This window comes from Odocoileus virginianus, chromosome 22 (genome assembly GCF_023699985.2).
Source record: "Odocoileus virginianus isolate 20LAN1187 ecotype Illinois chromosome 22, Ovbor_1.2, whole genome shotgun sequence".
Taxonomy (NCBI): domain Eukaryota; kingdom Metazoa; phylum Chordata; class Mammalia; order Artiodactyla; family Cervidae; genus Odocoileus; species Odocoileus virginianus.
In genome coordinates, this window is record NC_069695.1 from 18,940,913 (window position 1) to 18,967,825 (window position 26,913).

The following is a 26,913-nucleotide window of genomic DNA, read 5'->3' on the forward strand; positions in this document are numbered from 1 at the left end:
GAAAGTCGCTCAGTCGTGTCTGACTCTTTGCACCCCCCAGAATACTGGAGTAGGTAGCATCTCCCTTCTCTAGGGGATCTTCCCAACTCAGGGATCGGAGCCAGGTCTCCTGCATTGCAGGCAGATTCTTTACCAGCTGAGCACCAAGGGCAGCCCAAGAATACTGGAGTGGGTAGCCTATCAGTTCTCCAGCAGATCTTCCTAACCTAGGAATTGAATTAGGGTCTCCGGCATTGCAGGAGGATTCTTTATTAGCTGAGCTACCAGGGAAGCCCAATGAGTGTTAACCACATGCTAAACATTAGTGAACATGGACTAAGCTTGTTAATCCTCACAATAATGCTGTGAGGCAAGCGTGTGTCGTGATTCCAAATACATATGGGGAAACTGAGGCAGACCACTGACTTAGTCGATTAAATTCCGTACTTAGTGTGTGGAGGACATGAACTAGTTCCAGAACACAGACGCCCAAACTATCTGTTTCTGCAACTGAAAAACCTGAGAGATCAGAGTGTGGGGAGAAGCAGGAATCGCAGGGCTGCTGACACGGGCAAGCCTCTCCCGCTGCACACTGTTATCCTCTCTCTCCTGTTCTGTTCACATTCACCACCAAGGGCCGCGGCAGGCTGCCTACCACCACGTCTCCTCCTGAGCCCCCCGGGATATACAGGCAGGTGAGCCAGTCCAGGTTGATGACATGACCAAGGGAAGTAAGCGGATTGTGAACTACATATATTACATAAAGGTTGTTTTTAAGAAAGAGCAGACGAAAGGCTTCATTTCAGAGTTTAATCCAACTAATCTAAGCTCATACTGTTCTTTAAAAGTTTAGTTTAGTTAAAACTACTCAATCCTAGTCTAGGATTGACTAGTCAAACCAGTCAAACCTAAAGGAAATCAACCCTGAATATTCATTGGAAGGACTGATGCTGAAGCTGAAGCTCCAATACTTTGGCCACCTGATATGAAGAACTGACTCACTGGAAAAGATCCTGATGCTAGGAAAGATTGAAGGCTGGAGCAGAAGGGGACGATAGAGGATGAGATGGTGGGATGGCATCACCAACTCAATGGACATGAGTTTGAGTAAGCTCCAGGAGACGGTGAAGGACAGGGAAGCCTTGCCTGCTGCAGTCCATGGGGTCACAAACACTAATTCAAACACGACTTAGCAACTGCACAACACACTAAGCTCGTCTTTTTCCTCTTCTTTTTTTGCAAGGCCCTCACTTCTCTCCTGCTGCCACATGTTCTGAATGCCCGGCTGAGCCCTGTTCTACAAACACTGGTGAACAGTTACGAGTCGGTAGTCTTCACCCTTCAGTATCCAGCAGGGAGAAAGAGGGGGTGTCCCACAAGCTCTGGAATCACCCCAACTGAACGGCCAGGGAAATCAGAAAGAAAATAACTCCAGAAGGGCCAAGAGCATCATTGTTCCTTTCAAAATAACCACATCACTTGCAAACCTGTGGGAATGTATGTTGATATGATATTACAGAAAGGATAAAGGACTGCACTGGAAACAGATGTGATCTGATTTCCTCTGATACCCTGAGCTGAAAACAAAGAAAATAACTGAAGATGATACACTCAGGTGAAACGAAACAGTTCAAAGTTCCAAAGAACTCCAGTTTGGAAGGAAGCCTTTGAATAATAAACCATGAATCTTACTGCAGTCATCCACAGAAGAAAAGTATGTCCCAAGGCCTGTTTGTCTAGAAAAGCATTCTTTTCCTTTCTCCTTAAATCCCTCAGATGAATTTTAACTGTGCCAATGATGATTATCATTTCTGCTGAAATTTGAAACTGTTAATGGCTTAATCCACCTCAGGCCCTAATGAAGTTCTGCAATGCCATTCCTGTTTACACAGCTCAGCAAACAGAGGCCAATGAGGATAGGAGTTGCCCCCGTGGCCCCTGGCAGCCAGTTGTGTAATGAAATCAGATCTCAGAGCCAGTCTTTGTGCAAATCACCAGATTATTATTGGGATTCAAGAAGTCTAGAGGGCTTCTCTGATGGCTCAGTGGGTAAAGAATCTGCCTGAAGTCTAGATGTTCAGAGCCAAAAAAAAAAAAAAAAAAAAAAAACACCTTGAAAATGACTACTAGACCAAGTGATTTCTCCTTTGCAGTGATTTTTCTAAAAGGAAACACTTTATTGTGGAACTGAAAACTTTCCCTTCATTTTGACTTGTTTTCTAGTGTCTGAGTGGGAACAGAGGTAGAAGGAGGTGGGCTCTGATCACCCCATCATTATCCAGCTTCAATATTTGCTTGGAAAGAGAGACAGAGGCCACCTTCCAAACATGCAGATGCATGGTTTCCTTTGAGGAAATATTTCTCCTCCATCCCCTCCTGTCTCCCCACCGTCTCCACACCCACCTCACACCTCAGTGTCCACATTTCCGTCTTGAAACCCATAAATGTTTGGTCTTCATTGTTCTTTTTGCAAAGTGCAAGCTCTAGCATTAAACACAAGAGGATGCCGTGTACCTTGAGGAACAATCTCGTCCCTGACACTGCGGGCAGCAAGGCCCTCCCGGGTGGGCTCCATGGACCTTTGAACAAGCAAACTCAGGATACACAAGAGTCTCCACCGCCCCCCCCCCCCCAACCAGCAATGTATTTCTCTCTGGGCCCCAAAGTGCACCTGCTCTTCTGTTGCTTTCTTCTTGAACCCTGGCTGCCCTATTTCAATAGATAATTGAAATCTTTCTTACTTTCTTCTCAATTCTCCATGGGGAAATTCCACTTTGAAATGCTCGCTTCCCTGTCATTTTTACTTTACAGTTGAGAGGACAGATGAGCCAGGAAACAGGACTCCTCTCCCCCCCTCGCTTTTTTAAAAATGACGTAGGGAGTTTGGACGGCCTCCCTCCCCCCACCTCCCGTCTGTGATGCTAACCCTGATTCCTGGAGAATTGTAGTTTTCCTTTGCAAGCTTGCTGGTGAGCGCGCGTGTTGGAGCAGGAGGGGCTGCCAAACGAGAGCCCCGGAGCCGATTCTAATCTCCGATGAGCCCCAGCTGCCCGAGTCCGGGGGAGCGACCACAAAAGCCCGGCGGGGCTGGAGCGCGTGGACAGCGGACAGCGGCGGCCACGAGCCCCGCGGGGCGCGCGGCGCGGCGGGGGCGGCTCCCCTCGGCCCGGCCTGACTTCGCTGGGGGACAACTTACTGTGTTCGCTGTGCGTCCACACTGCCAACTCCCGAGTGGGAGGAGGGAGACAGCCCAGGCTGTGTCGTGTCCAGGAGTAGAGGCAACAAAAGAGGAAGAGAGGAGAGGGAAGGCGGGGAGACAGGGGAGGCAGGGAGACGCGGGCGCTACCCTCGGGTGTCGACGGGAAGCCCCTCCGGGAGCAGCGGCCCTTCCTTTGGGGACCCTCCGGCCCGCGGCTCAGACAGGTAGTTGGGAGGGAAAGAACAAAGCTCCAGCCCCGGGCAGGCGGCGGTCCCGGGGCGCCCCAAGGGCGGGGAGGGCCGAGGCGCCCCGCGCCCTGCCTTCCCCGCGCGCGCCCCCAGCCCGGGCCCCCTCCTCCGCCTCCCCTCGCGCCTCCTCGCTCCCGGGGAAGCGGTTCTTCCGAAGGGACGCGCGCCGGCGGGAGAGGAAGTGTGGTGGGGGAGACCGGCGAGGCGGGGGAACGGGAGCCAGGGAGGAGGTGGGAGGTGGGGCGGGGCGGGGGGCGGGTGCACCTCCGAGCCGCCGAGCCGGGCCGGGTACCGACTGCCATCCTGCAGCGATTTCCCTGTGTCATGGCTCCGGTCTCTTAGCAACCGCCGCGGGTCCGGCCGCCCCGAGCCGCTCTCCCCGCCGCCGCCGCCGCCACCGCGGGCTCAACTCCACCCGGCGGTGCCCGGCGCGCACAAGCCGCACAAAGAGGCGCGGGGCCGACCAGCAGGCAGGGCCGGACTAGGGGCCGGAGCAGCGGGGAGAGTGGCTCTGGGCGGGATGCGGGATGCAGAGGACCTGACACTTCTTGGAAACTCCGGGAAATGGCTCCCGCCCCGGCGCCGGAGAGGGATGCGCACCCGGGGCTGACGCTCGCCCCCGCCGGGATGCTGAGCCGCGCGCGCACCGAGGGCCCCGCGGCGCTGTCCCCGCGCTCCGCCGGCGGCTCCGGCTCGAAAAGTTTCTCCATGGTTCCTTTGTGTCGCCCGAGCGCCCGTTCGCCGGCCCCGAGCTGCCCCCGTCTTCCCGGGTAAGTGAGCGATATTCTTGGCTTCCAGCGCTGCCATCTTGAGCCGTTCTGTCTGTCCCCCCCGGCGCCCCGTCCCCAGCCCCCGGCCCCAGCCCGGGTCACCCGCGCGGGGGTTCGGGACACTCGTGTTCCTGGGCGGGCTACGCGGCACGCGCTGCCCGGATACAAGCGAGTTCAGGATTGCCCTCACTTTGCTCCCGCCTGGCTTCGTTCCAGAGGCGGACTCCCAGCTGCTGCACTCATGTGACTCCAACATAAATAAGCAGACCTAAAAGGAAGGGCAAGGGGGCTCGCTGCCCTGCCGGGGAGGGGCCGGGGGTATTAAGGACCCGGGCAGGGCAGGGCGCTGCCCGTCCTGTGGGCTCGGAGCCGCAGACACCGAGTGGGGCTTAATCCATCATGAGCCGAGAACTTGAACGTCTCTCTTGGAAGCAGTTGTATTTTTAGACATCCCTCCTTTCTTTTCCCCCAGCCTCCATTCCTTTGCCGCGGAAAGACCAGCACCAGGCAGTAAATTGCTAGGGCGGCCGAGCTCGAATGCTAAGTTTGTTTTCCTTCATTATGCACGAAGAAAACCTCCAAGGTGGTTCTACCTCGCCATCTGACCTTTGTCAGTATTTCCCCGTCAGCTGGAGACACGTTATAAAGGGGTTCAGGCTTCAGCAGAGCTGAAGGAATAATAAACTAGGGAGTTAATTACTAGCTATTAAACTAATTTTAAAGATCTTCTGTAAACGATTGTTGAAATCCATTCCAGTCTCCCTTACTTTGTACCCGGAGCCAAAGCTGCCTTGTGAGGAGAAAAAGCATGTGTGGACCTTCCTCCCCCAACACGTCCAGCGTCCCCATCAGTGCCCAACAAAATGTTGGCCCTTCTCTTTTCTCTGGGAGAGCCACCTCACCAACTGAGGCTGCCTTTGCTTCTAAAATGTCTGGCTCCCCAATCCTTCTTAAGACAATCACTCATCTCGATTATTACATTAAAGATGCTGGAGTTTGGGTATCACTTAAAAAAGCAGTCTTTGCAGTTATAACTACATAATAAATGTGCTTATTTGGAGGGAAGGATAGACAGTAAGCCACTCTGGTTTCTGTTTTGGTTTTTTTGTTTTTCCCAATCTCTGCTTACTGGTGCAGCTCCTACCTAAAAACAAAATTCAAAGGGTTTATAAATGTATTCTCTCCACTAAGCTTTCTCTCACCTACCCAGTGTTTAACCCCTCTCTAGCCCACCTGACATTCCTTCTTACTGAAAGCCAACCAAGTTCCAAGGAGATATCAATTTGCAAGCATTGTAAATAGCTGATTACCATTTGCTTTTCCACCAGTGGAGAAATGATCCTGTCTTGGTATGATAGAGGGGATCAAGGGGCAAAGCTGTTCACCAAGGCACCAACTAAAAGCAAAATTCTACCTGAGCAATCCCCCATTTTCAAAGGGCAGTTTATTCTAAAACATGAATTATTTTATAAAGGATATAATTCCCAAAGGTTTGTGAGTGATATCTAAGCCTTCCGATTTCATACAATGCCCTTAATTTTAGCATCTCTATTATAGGAGGGAACACAACCAGTGAAACAGAAAATGTGTTACTCTGGGGATCCAGCAGGACTGAAATTTTTAGAAGCTGACAGATATCCACAGAGTTGCATCTGTGTCATTTATCTACCCAGGCTTTATTATAAACCACTAAACTTCCTGTAAGATAGTCCACTGATTGTTGTCCCCCCTCCTTTCCTAAAAATGACCTCATGAGAAAAACATGGGAACAGCTCTCCCTTGGGAGATCCTACAACCCATCATTATTATGTAGACTGCTATACCTAGTTAATTGCCTCCTCATTTGAATATTTGGATTCTTCAGAATGTGCTGTTGGCACATTAATAAGGGGTCAGAAAGCTATGATGGCAGGTCTCTCTCTCTTTTTTTTTTTTTTAGATTGGAATTTTCCCACATGAGAAAAAGATCTTTCTCTTGGAGATGCTGGGAGGACTGCTTAAATTCCCTGATGGGCTCTAGCACATGATACCTTTAAGGGAGTTCCTCTGAGGGAGGAGTAGAGGCCAGAGAGAAAAGCGCAGTTACATAACCTGTTACCTAAAACTAAATATTCCACCCCAAGAAGCTGTCCAGATGTTGCAGCAAAGAGATGAGGGAAGGCGCTGTGAGAAGGATCAGCTTGCTTGGAGCTATGAGAACAATGATGGCTTGGAGACAAGCTGGTGAAGGGATTCATGGTCGGAGTACTGACACAGCTCTCAGGTGTTCCCCCAGCCGTGAACTCTTTATTAATTACCTCGGGTAAATAAGCCGTCTGCCAGGATGTGACTTTTCATTTCCGTCCAGTGAAAGGACTTCCTTTTGTCTTTATGAATCGGTACCTTTTTTGACTGTTTCAGGGACTTTGAAGGCCCCACAGACAGACAGACCCTCCTCTCAGTTAAGAGACTTGGAAGTCTGGGGCGCCCCCCCTTGGGAGACCAGGAGAGCCCATGGCCCACGAGCGCTGAGTCCCCACGTTAGTTTTCACTCATGGTCAGAACTCCGTTGGCTGTCAGCCTGGAGCTTTTGAAATGAGCACTGCTGGAATAGTACCTACAGTGTTTGGGGGATGGGGGAGTAAAGAAGACGTCCTCTCTAAGTGTTTTTAACCGTCTCGGATCAGTTACCGCAACAGCACTTCTCGTCCCTAATCTACTGCCCGCACCCCATGGTCTCCACGTAGGGCACTCCTGTTAGTGGGTCATGGCCTCGGGATGTGGGATGGGGCGGGGGTGGGGGGGCGCACACGTGTTGGGATCCCGGAGCCGGACTATGGCACAGCGCGTGGGATGTTGCCGCAGCCAAGCCTACACCCTCTGACTGTCTTCCTCTGCTTTGCAGCAGGAGGAGGTGGAGGAGCGGCTAGTGGGCAGCTGGTGCCCCCCCCCCCTGCCCCCCGCACAGGCCTCCGGCCCCGGGTTAGCCCCACTCTCCACCGCTCGCTATGATCGCCACCGGCGGCCTCCTGAGGATCTCCGCCCGGAAGCAGGACCCCCTCCGGCCCCCGGGCCAGGTCCCCAAGCGCAAGCGGAAAGCCAAGAAGAGGCGCAAGAACGACGTGGTGGTGGTGAAGGGCAAGCTGAAGCTGTGCTCCGTCTCTGGGCTCATCGCCCTCTGCGGGATCGTGGTGCTGCTTGTAGGCATCGCCCTGGCGGTGGTGGGCTACTGGCCCAAGGCCAACGGGGCCCACCGGGAGGGGGCTAAGCAGCCGCCGTCGCCGCCCGGGGGCAGCGGCCACCGCGTCCCTTCCATGACCAACAGCAGCAGCGGGGGCAGCAGAAACCGGTCTAGGACCCAGCCGGGGCCTCCGGAAGGTGTCACCGCCAGTTCGGTGGGCGCGCCCCGGAGCACGCCCCCAGCGCGGTCCCCCGCCCCCTCTCCGTCGTCCTCCACGTCGGTGGGCTTCTTCTTCCGCGTCTTCTCGGGCTACCTGCACTCCGACAAGCTCAAGGTCTTCGGGCCCCTCATCATGGGCATCGGCATCTTCCTCTTCATCTGCGCCAACGCCGTGCTCCACGAGAACAGGGACAAGGAGACCAAGATCATCAACCTGCGGGACCTCTACTCCACCGTCATCGACGTGCACAGCCTTCGCGCCAAAGACCTGGCGGCCGCCGCCTCGTCCTCCGGCCCCGCCTCGGCGCCCCCCGGGGCCGCGCCGCTGAACGGCTTCCTGGGCTACGTGCAGTCGCGGAGCCTGGAGCTGAAGCCCGGGACCCGCGGCGGCGCCGCCGGGGACGCCTTCGGGGCGGCAGCGATGCTGGCCCGCGGCGCCTGGCCCCACCCCTCGGCGCGGGGTGGGGGTGGCGGGGGGACCCCAGGCGCCGCGTCCCCGCCCGACCTGGCCTCGTCCCCGCGCCGCCCGCGGGAGCCCCCGAGCCTGGCGGAGGCCGTGTACAGCATCTACCGCGAGCGCCCGGGCGTGGCCGGCCGTCGCCGGGCCGCGAGCAGCGGCAGCAGCCCGGCGCCCGGCAGCCCCGCCGAAACCTGGGGGCGCCCGAGCACCGCCAGCTCCCTCGTGGGGTCGTCGCTGAGCGCCTTCGCGCTGCTGCCCCTGCCGGGGGACCGCGACGGGGACGCGGGGGCCGCGAGCCGCGGCTGGCAGCGGCCGCCCGGGGAGCGCGGCGCCCGGGAGATCCCGCTCGACCTGAGCCTCGCCGACCTCCGGGGCGGTGCCCGGGGCGGCGCGCGCTGGGCGCCCAGCGAGCCGGAGGAGCCGGCGGCCGCGCGCGCCGCCAGGGGGCAGGGCGGCCGCCTACCCAGGACCGGCAGGCACGCGGCCCTGCGGCGCCGCAGCACCAGCGGGCTGCCGGACTACCGGGCGGCCCAGTCCCCCGAGCCCCCACCCGCCTCGCGCAGCGCGGACCTGGACTCCAGCCTCCCGGAGCTCGCGGCCTCCCCGGAGCCCCCCGCCCGGCCGGACTCGCCGAGTTCCCAGTCCGATAACCTGTCCTGCAGCCGTAAGGGCTACACTCCCCTGCGGGAGACCGGCACCTCCCTGGAGTCGATGGGGGGCCTGGGGGCCGGTGGAAACCCAGACGGGGGGGACGCCCCCGCCCCGGGGCCGGAGCAGAGACCCCCGGAGGATCCCGGTCAGGAGGCCCCCGAGGCCGAGCTCTCCCAGCCGGTGCAGAGGCAGTTTACAAACAAGGAGAAACTCTACATGATTTCCCGGTCTCACGCCTCAGGGGTCGAGGACGGAGAACTGGAGAGTGCTGGCATTTAGCAAGAGAGAGAAGATAGGAGAAATGCCCGCAGGAATCAGGGGGTTTATCCTCGGAAATCGCCCACTACCCAAAGAGCTGCAGAATGTTAGCCTTGAATTGCGTTCACGAGATTTCCTGTAGATAATTCCAAGCAATTTTTTTTTCAAAGCAAACTAGTCTTATAGGTCCGATGGTGATTGTATGTTCTCTGAAAACCAAATGTATTAAAAGGTCAGCAATCTAGTTCCTTAGATAAAATTCTCTTAATTTTCTGAGGATCAAAATAATATATTTTTGACAGTAACTGCACTTTACTCCAACTTTTCTTTTTTTTTTGGATCTCTAATTCCCCTGACCTGTACTCTGCTGCTGGTTTTGTCCCTAGCTGCTCGTGAATGACAAGCTTTCTTCCTTCTGTGCTTTTGGGGAGCATAGAAGGGTTTGTCTCAGTTCTCTGAGAACTGATTTTACTCAGTGAAGTCAAAGCCAAAAGCATGAGTTTGTCTGAAGAGATCACAGTTCCCTGCCCCACCCCTGTCTGTTCATCCCACCACCCGAAGGCCTCTTTATTTTTGAAAAGGGTATTTACATTTTGCTACTAGGGTATCTCATGGAGACTAGGGGCCAGCATCCAGTGGGACTGTTACATTCCTCAATTCACTATATCAAGTACACAATACTTCATGGAGTATTATCACACCTGTACTGAAAATAGCATTACCATGAAAAAAAATCTTTTTTTAATAAAACAAGTTTCCAAACAAACAGTTAAACATAATATTGCCTCATTTTGCCTTGTAACTAATACTTTAACACATGTAAAGAAAGCATGGGGCAGTTCAGCTGGTAAACCTAAGATATTTTGCTATATAATTACACTACTACTGTGATTCAGCGCCATCCTCAGTCATTTCAAGCATATTTTTAACTTTTAAATACAGAATAGAATTGAACATTTGGGAGCATCTCTTTGAAATGAAATATTAAATAAACAGTAATTTTCAACAATGCTTCTAGTTTACCTTTAGGATTAATCTACAGAGTACCCAGGCTTCATGTTCTCCTGCCATCCTCTTGGCAGTTAACTTTGATTTTTGCTTTTAAATTCGAGGTCTTGAATCCATGGCCTACATAGACTAGCAGGTCATGTTTTAATAACGCGGTAGGTTGTTTATGCCTGATATTATTAAAAGTCAATTAGTTAGTTTTCAAGACCAGTAGACAAACACAATAATTAGTGTACCAGTCTGATGTCCTCTCCTATGGATGGTGAGCTCAGCCTCTTGGGAATGGTGTGACATTTTTTCAGCTTCTCAGAGACAGGTTCTCTAGTTAGGGCAGCTGAGGCTAGCATTGCAGGAATTTAAAATGTTGATTTTCAAGGAAAATCTTGTCAAAGATGCAGTCCTCTTGACCCCCAGGGGTGAAGCAGTGGGTCCCGGGGATGGGATGCAGATTCAGGGGTGAAGCTGGACCCCAGCTTTGGGCATTTGCTGGCTGTGTAGCTATGAACAAGTCACAAATGTTGGGTCTCTGTGATCTCATCTATAAGAGGGGGATAACTAGACATACCAAGGGCTACTCCAATGGCTCAGTGGGTAAAGAATCTGCCTGCCATGCAGGAGACACAGGAGACGAGGGTTGGATCCCTGAGTTGGGAAGATCCCTTGAAAAAGGAAATGTGTGGCAACCCACTCCAGTATTCCTGCCTGGAGAATCTCATGGACAGAGGAGCCTGGTGGGCTGTAGTCCATGGGGTCGCAGAATCGGACACGACTGAGCTGCTAAAAACCACCAGACATCCCACATAGAGCTATGAGGGGTGGGATGAGGAGGTTATGTGGACAGAGCCTGATTGAATGCTTGGTTCAGAGCAGTACTCAAAGACAGCAGTTACTGAGACTGTCATCTTGATAACAGTGTCTGAATGCATGCTGGAGGAGAGTGGGCCTCCCTCGCACTAAGCTCTAGAAAGCCTGGGCTCAAATCTGGAAGATCCACTTACTATCTGTGTAACCTTAGGCAAATCGCTTAATCCCTCTGGGCCTCTGGTGGATGATATAATCTCTATGATTGCCTTCAGCTCTAAAAGCTTTACTTAAATTCAGGTATTTGTTTTGCCTCGGATACAACCCTATCATATTTGCACAGACAACTTTGCCAAGTGAACATAATACTTTGTCAACTCCATTTAGTGTCACATTCTGTGATCAATTTTTAAAAGACCTAATTTACTCCCAGATTGAATCTGCATTATTCTCATAACACACTTTAAAACTGTGGATTAATTTGTTTGACTCTACCATAGAGCAAAAGTGAGTTTCCACTAATAAGACTGACAAACAAAACCATACCTTCAGGTAGTGTTAAATTTCAAGTCTCAATTATTTTATAGCCCTTAACCAAAGTATTTAAAAATTTCCTCATTTTTCTTCTCAATTATCTTGCACCCTGGGTACTTCATATACTGAGAGAATCTGATGAGTTGTCTAAAAGGAAAAACATTCTAGTGCTCTAAAATGCTGTTCCTAGTCCTCAGAAAATGCACCATCAGACGTTTGTTTAGCAAATAATAAACCCACAGCCGCTCAGTTTGACTAAATATGGGTGGGCAGAACATTCATATCTTATAAACTTCAGAAGATTCAGTCCCACCAATTGCCTGGACTTAACAACGCTGATTGCCTCATGATATTAATCAGATTAAATAAAAACTTCTAGCTCACATTGATCTGGATACAGGCCCTCTGAAATTGAGTAACTTCAGCAAACTAATTTAGCTCTGTATCAAGTCACATCTCTTTTAACTACTGAACAATTTAAATGGATTTTTTTTTAACCCGGAAATAAAGGATGAGCCCAATTTTCCAAATCTTGGAAGGAGCTAGGCTGTCATCAGACCTCAGAAGGAATCCTCTGCAGTTATGATCATAGTGATACATGATCCTTCCTGTTCACAGGGGCAGAGATCTTCTGCAATAATAATGTTAAATGTTTACTTACTACTTTCTATGGACAAAGTTATCTTCTGTACACTCTAGACTTAGATCTCAGTAACTCCCCACTCAGCCCTCACTCAGCTCTATGGAGACAGGGTTATTATTACACCCACTTTACAGAGAAAGACACAAGGCATGATGGAGTACTCACCCAGGTTACACAGCTGGTGCCTGGTGGAGCCAGGATTTACAAAGTGTTGAGGATTTTCTGTATGTGTTGGCATACGCCAGGCTGAAGCTGGCATTTCTAGAGACCATCAAAATATTGTCTATGTTTTTAGCATCCTGCTTGATTCCTTTCTGGAAACCACTGTTGGGGATATCCAGGGAAGAATCAGAATGCACAGCCAGTTAAAATCTGGACTTTGCATTTAAGTCTTCAGACTGGCACAGACAAAGCTGTTTTAAAGTCAACTTTGTGGCATTTGTTGAACAGATCTTAAGAGATGACAGAATCAGCCCCCCTCCTTTATTTATACATGAGGTCACTAAGAATTAGAAAGATAAAGTCATTTATTCGAAGGCAAACAGTGGTGGCAGGACTAGAATGTTAAAAGAATGGCAATAATTGGCATATTCATTGCCCCACATCCTGAATTTCTGTCAGACTACTCAGCATCTCTGGGTCTCCATTTCCTTCTTCAGACAGTGGGAATAACAACTGTGCCACCCCTCACAGGACTGGATTAAATGAATTCACACCTGTGCAGAGGGCTTACAACCACCTTGGAAGGCAGAGAGTATTATAAAAGTTTTTAGAGCTTTATTTAAAATAGAATCAACTGCTGAACAGAATGATTTCATATGACCTTCCTGTTTATTAACAGAATAACATTAGGTTTGAAATCTAGAGAGTAAGACAACACGGCATGGTGGCTGGAAGCCTGACTTGGGGTTTGGTTCAGAACACAGGACCTGGGGTCCGCATCTGTTCGATGGAAATACTCTTGGAATTAATTATTTAATTAAACTACATAAACTAACATCCGTGAAGGACTTAGAACAACTCCTGCCACAAATAAACCTTTGGTAAATGTTAACTACTGTTATTAAAGGCAAAATAGAGAAAAGTAATTAGTAGGTTAAATTTACTGCTCAGTTGTTAGGGACAACCATAAACTTACTATACTAGAAAAAAAATCTGTATAATTTAGACATGTTAGAAAAAAAGAGAATTTAAAAAGTGAGCATGGAGGCCCATGCAATGGCCCCCAATAGACCATGGGATGAATGAGCACTGGATGTGTATTCCTCATGGTCTGGCATCATAATATTTTACGACAAGCAATGACTATGCAAACCAGCTTACTGGGTTGGTTTTGGCCACCATTATTTCATTTCCATTTATGGTGGGCTGGTGACATCAAAGAAGCCGAGCTAGCCCCTTCCCACCCCTCCCACCCCCATGGTCCCAGCCCCTTTCTATGAAGGGAGCCAGCATGGGAGAAAGTGAGGAGCTGGTACTTGTGGATTTTCAGAACCATGTCAACAACAGTTCTTTATACACTAGTTTTTCTTGAGTCATTTTGTGTAGTTTTTAATGATGGAATTTTGAAACATTTTTTTTAGAGAACTTAAAAAAAAAATCTTCTGCCAATCACATTAAATTAGAAACAAAGTATGAATGTGCATTTTAATCAGAATAGTATTTTTGCCAAGATATAAAAATATAAATATATACAAATACATTTTACAGTCACATAAGGAATAGGATTGATCTTCGTGGAATTTGTTTTCTGTAGACTCGGGCCATTGTCTGATTGATTGATTTAGGACACACAATCATGGGTGAATATTTAAATTTTTGAATGACAAACTCTGAAAAGCATTCTAAGGCTTTTCTCCCTTCGTTTCTCTTAGGGAAATAATCTTTTAGGTCCTCTCTTCAGAAAGAATGACTTCCATTTAACAGATATGAAAATTCTATGTGATATAAGTTACCAGCTTCCCTGGTAAAGAATCTGCCTTCAATGCAAGAGACCCAGGTTCCACTCCCAGGTTGGGAAGATCCCTCGGAGAAGGGAATGACAACCCACTCCAGTATTCTTGCCTGGAGAACTCCACGGACAGAGGAGCCTAGTAGGTTATAGTTCATGGGGTCTTAAAGAGTTGGACACAACTGAGCAACTAACACTTTCAGTTAAGTCACCACAAACTGGGGAGTGCACTTGTACTAATAATTTTAGTCAAACAGCTGCCTGACACCTCCGAAGACTTGAGGAGCAACCTCTTCCCGTGTGCTAATTTTCTGTGGTGGGTCCCTCTGGGCAAGAACCACAGCAGGAGCTATAAATGGCCCAACCCTGGGAATTTAGGTTGCATCCATGAGCCAGAGATCTTTCACGTTTCTAGCATCTTGGATATATTTATTCAAGTTTAAATGGTCTTCCAAAAACCCTCACCCCAGCAACAGTGTCAGCCTGGAATATGGCCCTATATGGCAAACAGAATGTTTGGCTAAACCAGTACTAAGATAATAGGTTTTTGGTTGTTTTTTTTTTTTCCTATGCTCATAATGTTACTGTCAAAAGACTAAAAAAGCTTAAGCACATCAACCTAGAGCATCATAAAGTCCATGCCCTGTATCAGCACCTGTGCCACTTTACCTGAGCTTCTGATCCTACACTGTGGCCAAGGCCACTAAGGGTGAGACGGTTGACTGTCAACCACAAGAGAGGAAAAAAGTGGACAGATCCAGGTGTGGAAGGGGTGACATCCTGCAAAAACACAGAAAAGATAAAGTTAAGCTGGGAAAGCTTTTCTGTTTCACAAACAAGCACTTAGTTACACTTGTTTACAGATTATTTGTATGTAGCCAAGTGTTTTTAAAATGAAACATTATGGTAACTTTTCAGTTCAGTTCAGTTGCTCAGTGGTATCCCACTCTTAGGGACCCCATGGACTGCAGCACGCCAGGCTTCCCTGTCCATCACCAACTCCCAGAGTTTACTCAGACTCATGCTCATTGAGTCAGTGATGCCATTCAACCATCTCATCCTCTGTCGTCCCCTTCTCCTCCTGCCTTCAATCTTTCCCAGCATCAGGGTCTTTTCCAATGAGTCAGTTCTTTGAATCAGGTGGCCAAAGTTTTATAGTTTCAGCTTCAGCATCTGTCCTTCCAAGGAATATTCAGGACTGATTTCCTTTAGGATGGACTGGTTGGATCTCCCTGCAGTCCAAGGGACTCATAAGAGTCTTCTCCAACACCACAGTTCAAAAGCATCAATTCTTCAGTGCTCACCTTTCTTTATAAGACAAGTGTTTTTAAATGAAACATTGTGCTAATTTTTAGTCCTTAGAAAATACTATTTCAGCAAATGCATGGCTGAATATTTTCCCATATTTAAGAAATTCAAACTAACCATGTATTATTGAAATTAACCCACTTGATACTAGGGACTGCTAAATGTCTAATAATGTTTAATAATGAAAGGAGAGAAATGTATCTGCATATTTACAAAGAATTGGTTTCTAATGAGAAACTCAAGTATCTTTAAACTATATCCATGCTTTCAAAGGGAGAAAGTACACAAGTTGTAACTGGTCTGTTAGGTCCATCAAAGCCAGACAGGCCAAAAAACTACTTTGTCTCAATGTAGGACTTTGGCCATTGCTTTATGTGATAATTGCCTGACTCCACTTTACATAGCTTATACCTTAAGAGAAAACAATTTCACCTGTAGGAACAAACAACTTTAGCTGAAGCCGCTGTCCTCTGGGTAACCAAATTCATTTTCAGATCAGTTCAGATTTTTAGGGCTTCTGTGGTCCTCAGATGGTAAAGAATCTGCCTGAAATGAAGGAGACCTGGGTTCCATCCCTGGGTCAGGAAGATCACCTGGAGAAGGGAATGGCAACCCACTTCAGTATTCTTGCCTGGAAAATCCCATGGACAGAGGAGCCTGGGGGGCTATAGTCCATAGGCTGCAAAGAGTCAGGCATGACTAATCAACTAACACACACACACATAGGAGGCATGTAGGCTCCGTGCAAGGTAGGAAGGCTGGATCTTATGAAGCAAACACAATTCCAGACCACGGGGTTTGCGATTGTGTTATTGATACAGGCACATGACCAGTTATTTCAACACAATGTAAGAAATATGAGCACTCTGACATGGACCCTGCAGCTGAATCTCAAGAAATGAAGAAAGTGTCAGCTGGTGCAAAAATGTACAATAGGTGTATCAAACAGCAGAACCAGCCTGAGCAACTGTGTGAAGACAAAAATGCAACTGAACAAGCTAGATTGTCATAACACAACATCACAACATAATGTGTCTTTTCCAGAGAATCCCCCAAATTGCAGAGAGCGACCTGTTTCAAAACAGTGAAAAACAACAACAAAACTATCTATGTATGGGGTAGGTTGACAGACGGATTATCTCCTTCTGTAAGTAGTAGAAGAATTTGGGGGATCAAGGTTAAAATGATTTGGGCATTAAAGTACTCAAAAAGTATATTCTATACCGTTTGGTATTTATTAGACATTTAATTTGGTTCCCTGGTGGCTCAGATGGTAAAGAATCTGCCTGCAATGCAGGAGACCTGGGTTCAATCCCTGGGTCAGGAAGATCCCCTGGAGAAGGGAATGGCAACCCAGTCCAGTACTCCTGTCTGGAGAATTGCAATGGACAAATAAGCCTGATGGTTATGGGGTCGCAAAGAGTTGGACATGACTGACTAAGTGCACGCGCGCACGCACACACACACACACACACACACACACACACACACACAGACATTTAATTATGCCCTGTTTATAACTGACCTTGACCAGCAGGGCTTCTCCCCTGCGAAGAATCACTACATGGAACTAATCATATTTTCACTGACCCTAAGCTCTCTTTATGGAGAAGGAAATAGCAACCCACTCCAGTATTCTTGCCTGGAGAATCCCTTGGACAGAGGAGCCTGGTGGGCTATAGTTCATGGACTTGCAAAGAGTCGGACATGACTTAGCAACTAAACCAAGCTCTCTATGAGCAAAATTGCTGAATCATATAATGCTTTACAATAACTATTTATCAATAGTTTAAATGTTCAAGTCCTGGATATCACTTCTCTCAGTGTGGTAGAGGGGGATAAGACTGGGATGGGTTCCAGCAAGGTGGATAATGTCATGTTGATCACCATGCCCTGAGGACTGGGACCAAGACTGGGGAGCATGGACTCAGGGCTAGTTTATCAAGGCTGAGGGCCCTTTCCAGAATCTAGACGTGACAACTGAATGTACTTCTACATTAATTAGCAACATCAACTATATCAAAGCAAAAATAATTATCTTTGTTAAGAAAGCATCCCATTCCTATTTTTTCACACCCATGTTCATAGCAAAGCAGAAGATTACCTAGCTGTTCTGATGCAAATAAGAACAAGATAAATCTGAATATTCTTTATGAATTGGCACCAAAAGGCTAAGCTTTTAAATTTCTAAGTAGCCAGTCATTTGAGGATAGTCACTGAAACTAGATTCATCCAGAATAATGGTTTGGCACTGTATAAATGCAACCTAATACTTCATTTACACATAAAACTGCAAACAAAAAGATGGGGGTGGGGAATCTACTTTTTCAATACAAATATTCTAATAAAGTAAAAAAAATCAGTATTATTTTATTTTAATTTCTCACATTTTGACTTTCTTTGAGATCTTTTTAGTGGGTAAATGGTCAAAACAAAAGTATAAAATGTGTTCTTTTCTCTAATCCATCAAAGTAAGAATTTTGCATTACAGATCAAGTTCAACCGATATTATCAACTGCAGTGTCATCATCAGAGCCACTAAAGAAATCTTTCAGAGAGATACATTTATTGGTAAGAGATTTAAAATTTGAAAATACTGGGAGCTAAAATGCTATAGTTAATATGGCCTGGTAAATGATGTCAGGAAGAAAACAGAATTCTGGATAGAGCAAGAAAATTCAAAAGACTAATTTGGTGACCTAAATGCTAATCCTTCTGCTTATATAACCACACATCTCAATGTGTTTGGAGCACAAAATATTATTTCACCGCTTGCACATTTTATTGTACAGTTCCTTCCATTTGTATTCCTAACTTCATTTCAGCTTTATGCCTAGGAACATTTCCTGATTTATTAGTCTTGCTTGGGATTACTATCTTAGGGGAAAAAAGAATACATTTATAATGAAAGTCATAATAATAATAACACATATGATAATAATTATAATAGGCTTAAAGGAACCCAAAGAATAATCTGAGTACTTTACTAATAATATAGTAATTATTTGTGCCCATTTTAAAAAATTTCTCAGAGAGTAAATTAAATATCTTCTTAAAACACATGCTGCCAAAACACAATTAAAATGCATGTTTGCAACATCTGCCTTTCTTAATACCATGAACATTGGACCCTAAAAACTTTCTTTTATTTTTATCATATATTCTAAGTCGAGATTTAGGGGTGGATGCTTTCCAAGATTTCTTTTATTATAAAGTAAATGAGAAAAGAAATTTAATAATACTATAACTGCTTTTTTTTAATGCCAGCTTTGATTAAGTCAATGGCAATTAAACATAACACTTACAAATAAGTTGAACACAGAATCTGGCTAGCCTGTGAGGATGAATCATCTTCAATGGAATCACCAAATAATAGTAAAAAAAATAAGTAAATAAAATGATATAAAAAGAAAAAACTTCTTTCAGGCATGATTAGGGCCATGAGTAAAAATAATCCAAGTTGATGAGTGGCAATTTCTAATGCAGCCTAATTTTAGAAAATTATTTGGTGATTGTATAAATGTGACATGCCTGAAAAATGTTAATTAAACTGGTTTTACACAATGGTTGAGATGTATAATTATTTAGCCATGCTCACACAGTCATTTGGAAGGAAACTGCAAGTTCCAACTCTAAAAGGCTCTTATGGATTCTAAGCCCTTGGAGCTGGTGGTTGAATGCAAAGCCTTTTCTATCCCCTGAAAATGATGAGGTCCCAGAAGTGTCGCAGTCATGTTTCATTCATCTCTGATTTCATTTACTCGTGTTAGGAAGAACAACATTAACAACAATCTGGTCTAACCTTAAATACTTTCTCTCTTGCCCAGGATCATTTAGCATACTTAATTCATAGAAGAAAGACAGTGATAAGGTATTAAACCAGGTCTCAGAATAAATAACCCAGCCATCATCTCTCTTGATTTATAAGAGTTCTGTGCAATCTATCTTCAGGGCAGAGGAAGGGGGGGTGGTTGAGAAAAATGAGCCTGAGGAACTCTTAAAATCTGGGGTATTTGTACCATTATGTCCTGAAACTGATATGAATGCCTGAGACTGATGTCTGGGCCTTGGCCTGGAATTACAGATTTGGAAATCAGGCTGCTGAAATGAAAATTAGGATTGATGGTAGAATTATCAAGTAGGAGGATTCCTGGGTCTTTGAGAAGAAGTGACAGTGGAAGGGAGATCTCAGATGTGTTCGTGTGTGTCCCCGTGGTCCCGCTACAACATGGACCAGGTCATGTTTGCAACTTACTTGAGATCATGTTTGCTCTACCGTGAGATCTGGGGACAAAAACAGCATAGCCAGAAAACCCTTGCTTCAAGCAGATAATAGTTCTTATGATATAGATGGCAACCTTAAGAAAATCATGAAATAGCAAGACTTCATTTCTATGTCACAGAATACTGTCGCAGCCCAGGCTTAGGAGAAATGGTGCTTATATTTATAAGTAGTAAAGTAGATATGTAACTCCATGGCCGCTTCAGATACTGTATTTTTATTTTCCTATCAAATAGTGGGTATTCTCCTTACGCATCCTATGGTCACTATTATGAACCTCAGTGAAGAACTAAATGCTTTAGAAGCTCTGGGCCTTGCCAAGTGGGCTTAATGAAACTAGAAAGAAGCCCTGAAAGTAAAACAAAGCAAACAAATGTCAATTTTACAGGCCCTGGAACTGATTGCAGACCAAATTTGCATAATTAAATTAAAATAAAATAGGAATAATTCATTATGCAACTAACTTGCTCAGTTTGAATAGACAGGATTTTTTTCCCCCTAGACTCTAATTAGAAAATTCAGAGATGGTCACAATAAATTTTGAAAGAGCTCATGTTTGTTCCAATGCATGCCAGTTGGGGGCATTTTTAAGGGAAGATTTGCTAGGGAGAGTATTTAAAGAACTCAGCATGTCACACTGAGAACAGTCACTGGTGGGGATCACACACTTGACATGAACTTGCTTTTCTCTGATTTAGTCTTTCTAGAACCAGTCTATGAACTTCTTGAATTTCACTGCGGAATATAATCCTAAGCAAAACACAGCAATGGTTAGATAGCATCACCAACTCAATGGACATGAATTTGAGCAAAGTCTAGAAGATAGAGGAGGACAGAGGAGCCTGGCATGCTGCAACTTATCAACTGAACAACAACAAAAACACAGCAATAGCAACACACATTTTATCTTGTAACACTATTTCATGCACTTCATTTAAATAGCATCAGTAACATTCACTTCAATTCTGGTTTTCCATAGACCACAATAAAGGGTTCAAGGCTGGGTCTAATTGGCATAAACATGGTGGGAATTTTACCACTGTTGAAGGATGAATCATCTGATTTAGGTTAAAAACCATCTATCCAGCTTTATCCTTATTGAACACCTACATTGATCCTTGTGAAATCTTCCCTGAACTGCTTTGTGCTAGAATTGCTCTGGTGAGCAATTCCAAAACCATTTTCAACAGGAGAGTCGGTCTTTAAAATTTATCAACACCCCATTTTCAGATTGCTTGGTGTAAAATCACTTTCTCATGCTTTTATCCCTAGGTGACTCAGAGAGCTTCTTATTTGAGCTACAATTTTACATTTTTCTGCACCTTGCTCCCCCTACCGTTGAGAAGATGTCTGTGCTCCCTAAAGTAAAAATAAATGCCACGTTTCAAGGTATTCTATGCTTTTTCTGTAAAATTAGTGCCCTGCCCGGGTGCCCCTTGGTCAAAATGTGAGGCAACCTAGATAATAAACATTTCTATCACTACTATGCCCATCAACATCAATCAGCCCACTCTGTAATCTGTAATCTTTCTGAATTCTTTAATGTAGCTAGGTTCACATCCTGACCATGTGAATAGACATCCACTGCAAGGGTCACTAACAATTTTTCTTGATCTATGTTACCAAGGCCGATCACATTTCCCATCACTGTCACTTTTATTTGTCCATTTATTCTACAAATATCTATCATAAATCTTGTTTTCAGACCGTGTGATTAACAGAGAAATATGAAAAGGATGCACTTCTTGAGCTTGGACTTATTCTAGGGGCAGACACTGACGTGCAAACAAATAGATTTAATATGTGACAAGTGGAGTGTAGCCAGGCCACAGTCCCACCAGGCTCCCCTGTCCATGGCATTTCCCAGGCTGGAATACTGGAGTGGGTTGCCATTTCCTCCTCCAGAGGATCTTCCCAACCAAGGGACTGGATCCAGGTCTCCCACATTGCAGGCAGATTCTTTACCATCTGAGCCACCAGGGAATATACATATACATATGTGTATATATACATATAATATCCATTGTTAACAATGTGCATTTTCAGCTCTGAGCTAAACCCCCAAATTTTTTCACCTGCAAAACTTGATGACAACTGTACCTACTTCAAAAGGTTTTCGAGGGGAACAAATTACATAAGGTATATAAGGCCCTATGTCTGGCCTATAGTTGGTGATCAATAAATGCCATCTATTATGACCAATCACCTGATAGCTCAGTTGGTAAAGGATCCACCTGCAATGCAGGAGACCTGGGTTCGATCCCTGCGTTGAGAAGAGCCCCTGGAGAAGGGAAAGTCTACCCACTCCAGTATTCTGACCTGGAGAATTCCATGGGCTGTATAGTCCATGGGGTCTATAAAAAGAGTTGGACACGACTGAGTGACATTCACTTTGACTATGACCGATTACCAGCAGTTGTCTGGGTTTCCTGAGATGGGCACTCTTCCCTCATCACTTGTGACTCAAAATTCCTTCAGTTGGCTTGAGAAAGTATTTTGAACAAGGCAAGACTCTGGTGTATCAACACCCCCATGGGTGCACCACCATGCATCTGGGGATGGGCCTGGCCCTGCTGCTGTTCCCCAGGGTCATCAGTCTGGAAGAGCAGACGTGGGGTGGAGAGCAAAGGCCAAACCTCAGACGCCAGCATCTCTGCATCTGTGTAACCCCACCACACCATCCCAGGATGACGGCAGCTGTTTTGCTTCCTCCTCCTGCAAATCGGTCTTTCGGCCAATTCCTAACTCAGAATCATACAGCACAGAACATTCTAGAAAAGAAAGATCCAGCTTGACTGAGTTGACACAGTTGAAAAAACAACAGTCTATCTGCCATTGACTTGCCATTCGATATACCTCTCTCATGTTTAACTTCCAAATAAAGACTGAAAAATATCATGCTTCGACCTAACATGATACAATCATGCCTTATGTGACTGAAAATACCTAAACGCCCCTCCCCCCAACATGCTGGACCTGGTGAAGTGGGCTCACCTGGCCACATGTGAGACTGTTTAACTATTTAAAAAGCAAAGAACTCAACACTGAAGCCCATGCTTTGTTTAAAGATGAGAGCCTGAGTCTGCCCGGAGATCTTTCAGTGTTAAATTATTTTCAATCAACATATTCTCCTTGGTGCTAGGTCCTTGGGTTCTCAAAGTACTGGAAGAGGTCTGTGGCTGTTGAAGAACAAGTCTTAACCCTTCCAACAGGACGCATGCATCTCAAAGATCTGATGTGACCTTTGTTTTTGAAGTCTTACAGCTGGGGTGAATGACAGGCGGGGTATAGTAAACAACGCCTGGGGAGGTTAACAGACATCTGTCTGGTGACTTCAATAGCACTCCCACCCCCAGAGCTTAAGGACCTAAACCACCATGTTAATAAAAATGAAATTTTCAATCACATACACGAACTTTTAAAAACCAAGGCACATAATACCACAGCCCGTTTTGAAGAACAGAAGTGAACAAATGTTGCATGGCCAGTGTTAACAAATGTAGATTAGGGGGTCATTCTAGGGACAAGGGCTTCCCAGGTGGAACTAGTGATTAAGAATTCAACTGCCAATGCAGGAATGGCAAGAGATGGGGGTTCGATCCCTGGGTCGGAAAGATCCCCTAGAGAGGGAAATGGCAGCCCACTCCAATATTCTTGCCTGGAGAATCCCACGGACAGAGGAGCCTGGAGGGCTACAGTCCATGGGGTCACAAAGAGTCGGGCATGACTGAGTGACTGGGCGCGCACGTGTGCACGCGCACACACACACACACACACACACACACACACACGCATTAGAGACAAGGAAGCTGGGATGTGAACCAACAGGAAGACTTGATGAGGGGTGGAGAGAGAAAAAAGGAAAAAAGACTTTGCAGCTTTCCAAAGGAAGTTCTTATTTGCTGTAACTATTTCTATAGCTGCTACATTTCCGCTGTGTTGTGATTATTTATAGATGTCAAAAGAGTCTTTCTCAGGGGTAGGTTCCAATTAAAATCTGGCAGCAGTTCATCCGGGCTGTGAAGACAGCGCCGTAGCTGTTGTTAGCGCTGTCACATAACTTGTGCAACCTGGCTCCGCTTTCCCAAATCAGCTTCTTGTTTTCAGTGACAAAGAAATCTGGGGAGCCCTTCCTCTCTAAGGTGAGTGGTGAAAGGGCTTTGCTCTCGGTCTCATAATCCTGGTGGAGTCCTGCTGGAGGTTTTGACCACTGGCCCCTCTGTGGGTCAGGTTCCGTAAACAGAACGTTCTCCCCCCATATTATGTTCCTTCTTTGTTGAGCAAAGTGTATTTTCAGTGGAATGTGAATTTCCTCTCAGCTCCTCACAGTTCAGTGATGCCAGGCAACATCAAAGAACCGAGGCGACAAAATGGGATGTTTTCTGAACACCAAGATGCTGGGTCCTTCAGTCTCTTTCAAGAAATAATGGTGTCAGCAACACCTCTCAGCTGACATTAACATCATCACAAACAGCCCCGCCAAGCTGGAAAGAAAGCTGGGTTGTTAAAGCTTGGGTATAGATGCCATCTGCAAACCAGAAATGCATCCAGCATTTGGAGACATTAAGATGGCCTGTTCCTTGGTAGTGATTAACTACATCTCTGGTATTTGGGAGAAGGGAACAGTGAAGAAAAAAAACTGCAAATTTATCATTCCTTGGGAAGAAATAATTGTTGAAATTACAAACAGCTGTCATATAAAATACCATTCCACAAACAGGACCCCCAAACTGTGACTTAGGAATGTCACAGGTGGTCAATCTTTAAAGTGTGTGAACAGAAATGAAGTAACTCGCATCCTAGGGACCTGGAAAATGCTTCTTCCACACCCATCCACAGACTGAACTCTTGTCCCTTGTCACTTGAAGTGGCTCCACCAGCTTGTCCTGGCCCCACAGAGCCTGAAGAAGACACTGGATGTGACTGTGGGCAACAAAAAAGGAGGAAGGCAAGAGAAGCTGATTGCCTCCTAATGCTCACGAGAGTCCATGTGTGATGGGGCATTTCATGTTGCTCAGCAGAGGGACCCCGAGTCTATCCACACCTTGGCAGGGGAACCTGTTGTTCTGGCCGGTGAGTTAGTCCCCATGGAGGATATTAACTTATACAAGCAGACCTGAGTCAGTGTTGTCCCAACAAAGTAGGTGCTGGCACCAAGAAACAGAGAATCCATCTTAGAAGAAATCCATACCAACAGATCAGTGATTCTCTCCTGGGGGAGATTTGGTCTCCTTTTGGGGGATACTTGGCGAGGTCTGGGGGCAGTTCTGCTGTCACCGCTGGGGTGTGAAGATGCTCCTGGCATCTGGTGGACAGAGGTCAGGGATGCTGCTAAGATCTTATGATGCTCAGGAGTGTCCTCTCTCCCCCTCTCCCCGGCTCCCCACCCAACTTGACAAAGATTTAATTGTCTCGAAATGTTGATTAGTGCCCTGAACGAGAAACCCTGTGCTACATCAGATATGGCCCCAAGTGTTTTGCCACTTCTTCCATTAAGAGATGGAGGGCTTCCCGTGTGGCTGGCCTGGACCAATCGCAGGCAGTGGAAGTGATGTTCGCGTTACTGAGCTGAGACCCCAGAAGGCCTTTTAGCTTCTGCCTGAACTCCCTGAGACCATCTGCCAGGTTATCTCGGGATGCTGCCCTGAGACCATCATGGCTGGAAGAAGCCCAAGATGAAAGATCAAATAGAAAGACTGTCCCGGCTGCACCCAGGAGGTCATCAGAAGAGCCCCAGCCACCCCACAGCCACCCCACAGCACGGTGAGAAAGGGTAACCAGTTGTTTTACGTCCCTAGGGTCTGGCTGGTATGCCATGCAGCTATTGGTAGCTAACTGGGATGGGGGATGTGCAAGGCTTACTTGCCCCAGTGTTCTCCAAGCCACAGTCCACCAGATCTTTACCACAAACCTGCCAGAAGTGACCCCAGAGAAGAGAGCAGGGAAAACTCCTTTGCCTTCAGTGATGAAACCAAACCAACGAAATTCTGGGGAAAATATGCACCACTAGTGCAGACTTTCTAACTACCATTGGGCCCTGCTCTCCCATTTTACTCAAGTCAGCATCAGTTGGGTTATGCTGAGGGGAAAGAAGAGATAAGAAAATAGTGTGGAATAGAGATCTCCATTAAACCATGATGTGGTTACATCCATCCTATATTCTGCATGTAGCTGTCTGGAAAACTCCAGAAGAGGCTGATATTATGTTCACACACCAGGAGAATGGGGACTGCACACCTCAGGATGTCTGTCCTCTTTGGTCACACCCCCAGGCAAACCCAACACTCAGCAGGATGCCAAGGTCCAGAAGGATGCAGCGTGAGGGGGCTGGGACGGGGGAGGGCAGAGCCCCGGCCAGCCTTCCACACTCATGGGCAGAAGACCATAGCCACAGCCACTGACGACGCCCCCCTCCATCCTCAACCTACTTCTCTCCCCTGCCTGCTTCCCGAGGTGTCGGGTCTGCTTGCCCCAAGTCATGCAGCCTGAGGAATCAGACTACAGGCTTCCCACCACCCCAAGCTACCCCGAGCTCCAGACACTGTTCTCTGTGGCCAGAAGCAGGGTGCAGGGGGAGCTGTGAGTCAGGAGCTTCATCATGCCACGGGCATCTTTGGGAGCTTGGGTCTGCAGTGAAGAACAAGAAAGCCTCGGCTTTGGGGAGAACTCACTATGTGGAGCCTCTGCAGGGAGCAGAGTTGACTGTGGTCTGCATGGTCTTCTCGGGGCCACCCCTGCTCTGTGCTCTGGGGCTGGCGGAGGAGACCCAGGAGCCCTGGCCCTTCCCAGAGCTGAGGAGGGGGCCAAGAGAGGCAGGAAGAAGGCTCACCGCTGTGGAGCAGGGGCAGATGGACTACGTCTTTGAGGGAATGAGAGCTGCAGGCAAATCTCCTCCTGATCCTGCCTGGCACCCGGGATCAGATGGCTTTCAGTTTCCTTAGGCTTCTGGACCTTGCTTGTACTGGTTACACACTGGAATTGCCTGGACCTGCTGCAGAGAGTGAGATAGAAATTGCCAGAGGAGGGACCCTGGCATCAGTAGCTCCTAATGTGCAGGTATTAGGTTTTTTTGTTCGCTTGTTGGAGGGAAGCTACCATTCTTTCCTTCTTCTGGGCTGAGGCTCTTGCCTTCTTCAGCCCCTGGACAGCGCATCATGGGCTCCACCCTCAAGTTAGCGCCAAAGAAACTCACAAGCGTCAGCGCCCTCTGGTGTCAGTCACGACACTGTTCAGTTGTGAAGGAAAGCTTCTCATGCAGGTCACAGTCACTGAAGAAAAATTAGAAGATACAGATACACAGAAGAAAAAAAAAAATACACAAATAACCTGCATTGCCCAATGTTAATGATGTATATATATTCACATGCTTTTTTGATAGATTTTCTTTAGAAAAATGGAGCTAGTTATATTGTCTTGTTAACCTTTTACTTAATAAACTATGA

The 26,913-nt window shown here is 47.0% G+C and overlaps 1 protein-coding gene and 1 long non-coding RNA gene across 3 annotated transcripts in view; one reads left to right on the plus strand and one right to left on the minus strand.

Moving 5' to 3' along the window:
• Positions 1-3,632, minus strand: part of LOC110127701 (uncharacterized) — a 57,695-nt gene extending 54,063 nt beyond the window's left edge. Inside the window, exon 1 of one of the 2 annotated variants that reach the window (XR_011482725.1) lies at positions 2,906-3,632. This is a non-coding gene — a long non-coding RNA (uncharacterized lncRNA). The remainder of the gene's footprint in view (positions 1-2,905) is intronic. The other variant, XR_011482724.1, reaches the window with a different exon arrangement.
• Positions 3,633-3,686: 54 nt separating this feature from the next.
• TMEM200C (transmembrane protein 200C) lies at positions 3,687-18,755 on the plus strand. The gene is made up of 2 exons (XM_070452673.1): positions 3,687-4,196; positions 7,081-18,755. Exon 2 carries the CDS (start codon positions 7,184-7,186, stop codon positions 8,963-8,965), a length of 1,782 nt encoding a protein of 593 aa, XP_070308774.1. The 5' UTR covers positions 3,687-4,196; positions 7,081-7,183; the 3' UTR covers positions 8,966-18,755.
• The last annotated feature ends 8,158 nt before the right edge of the window (positions 18,756-26,913 follow it).

Bases quoted from the DNA above. Each gene is read 5' to 3' on its own strand.
- TMEM200C (XM_070452673.1), top strand. From the start codon at position 7,184: ATGATCGCCACCGGCGGCCTCCTGAGGATCTCCGCCCGGAAGCAGGAC.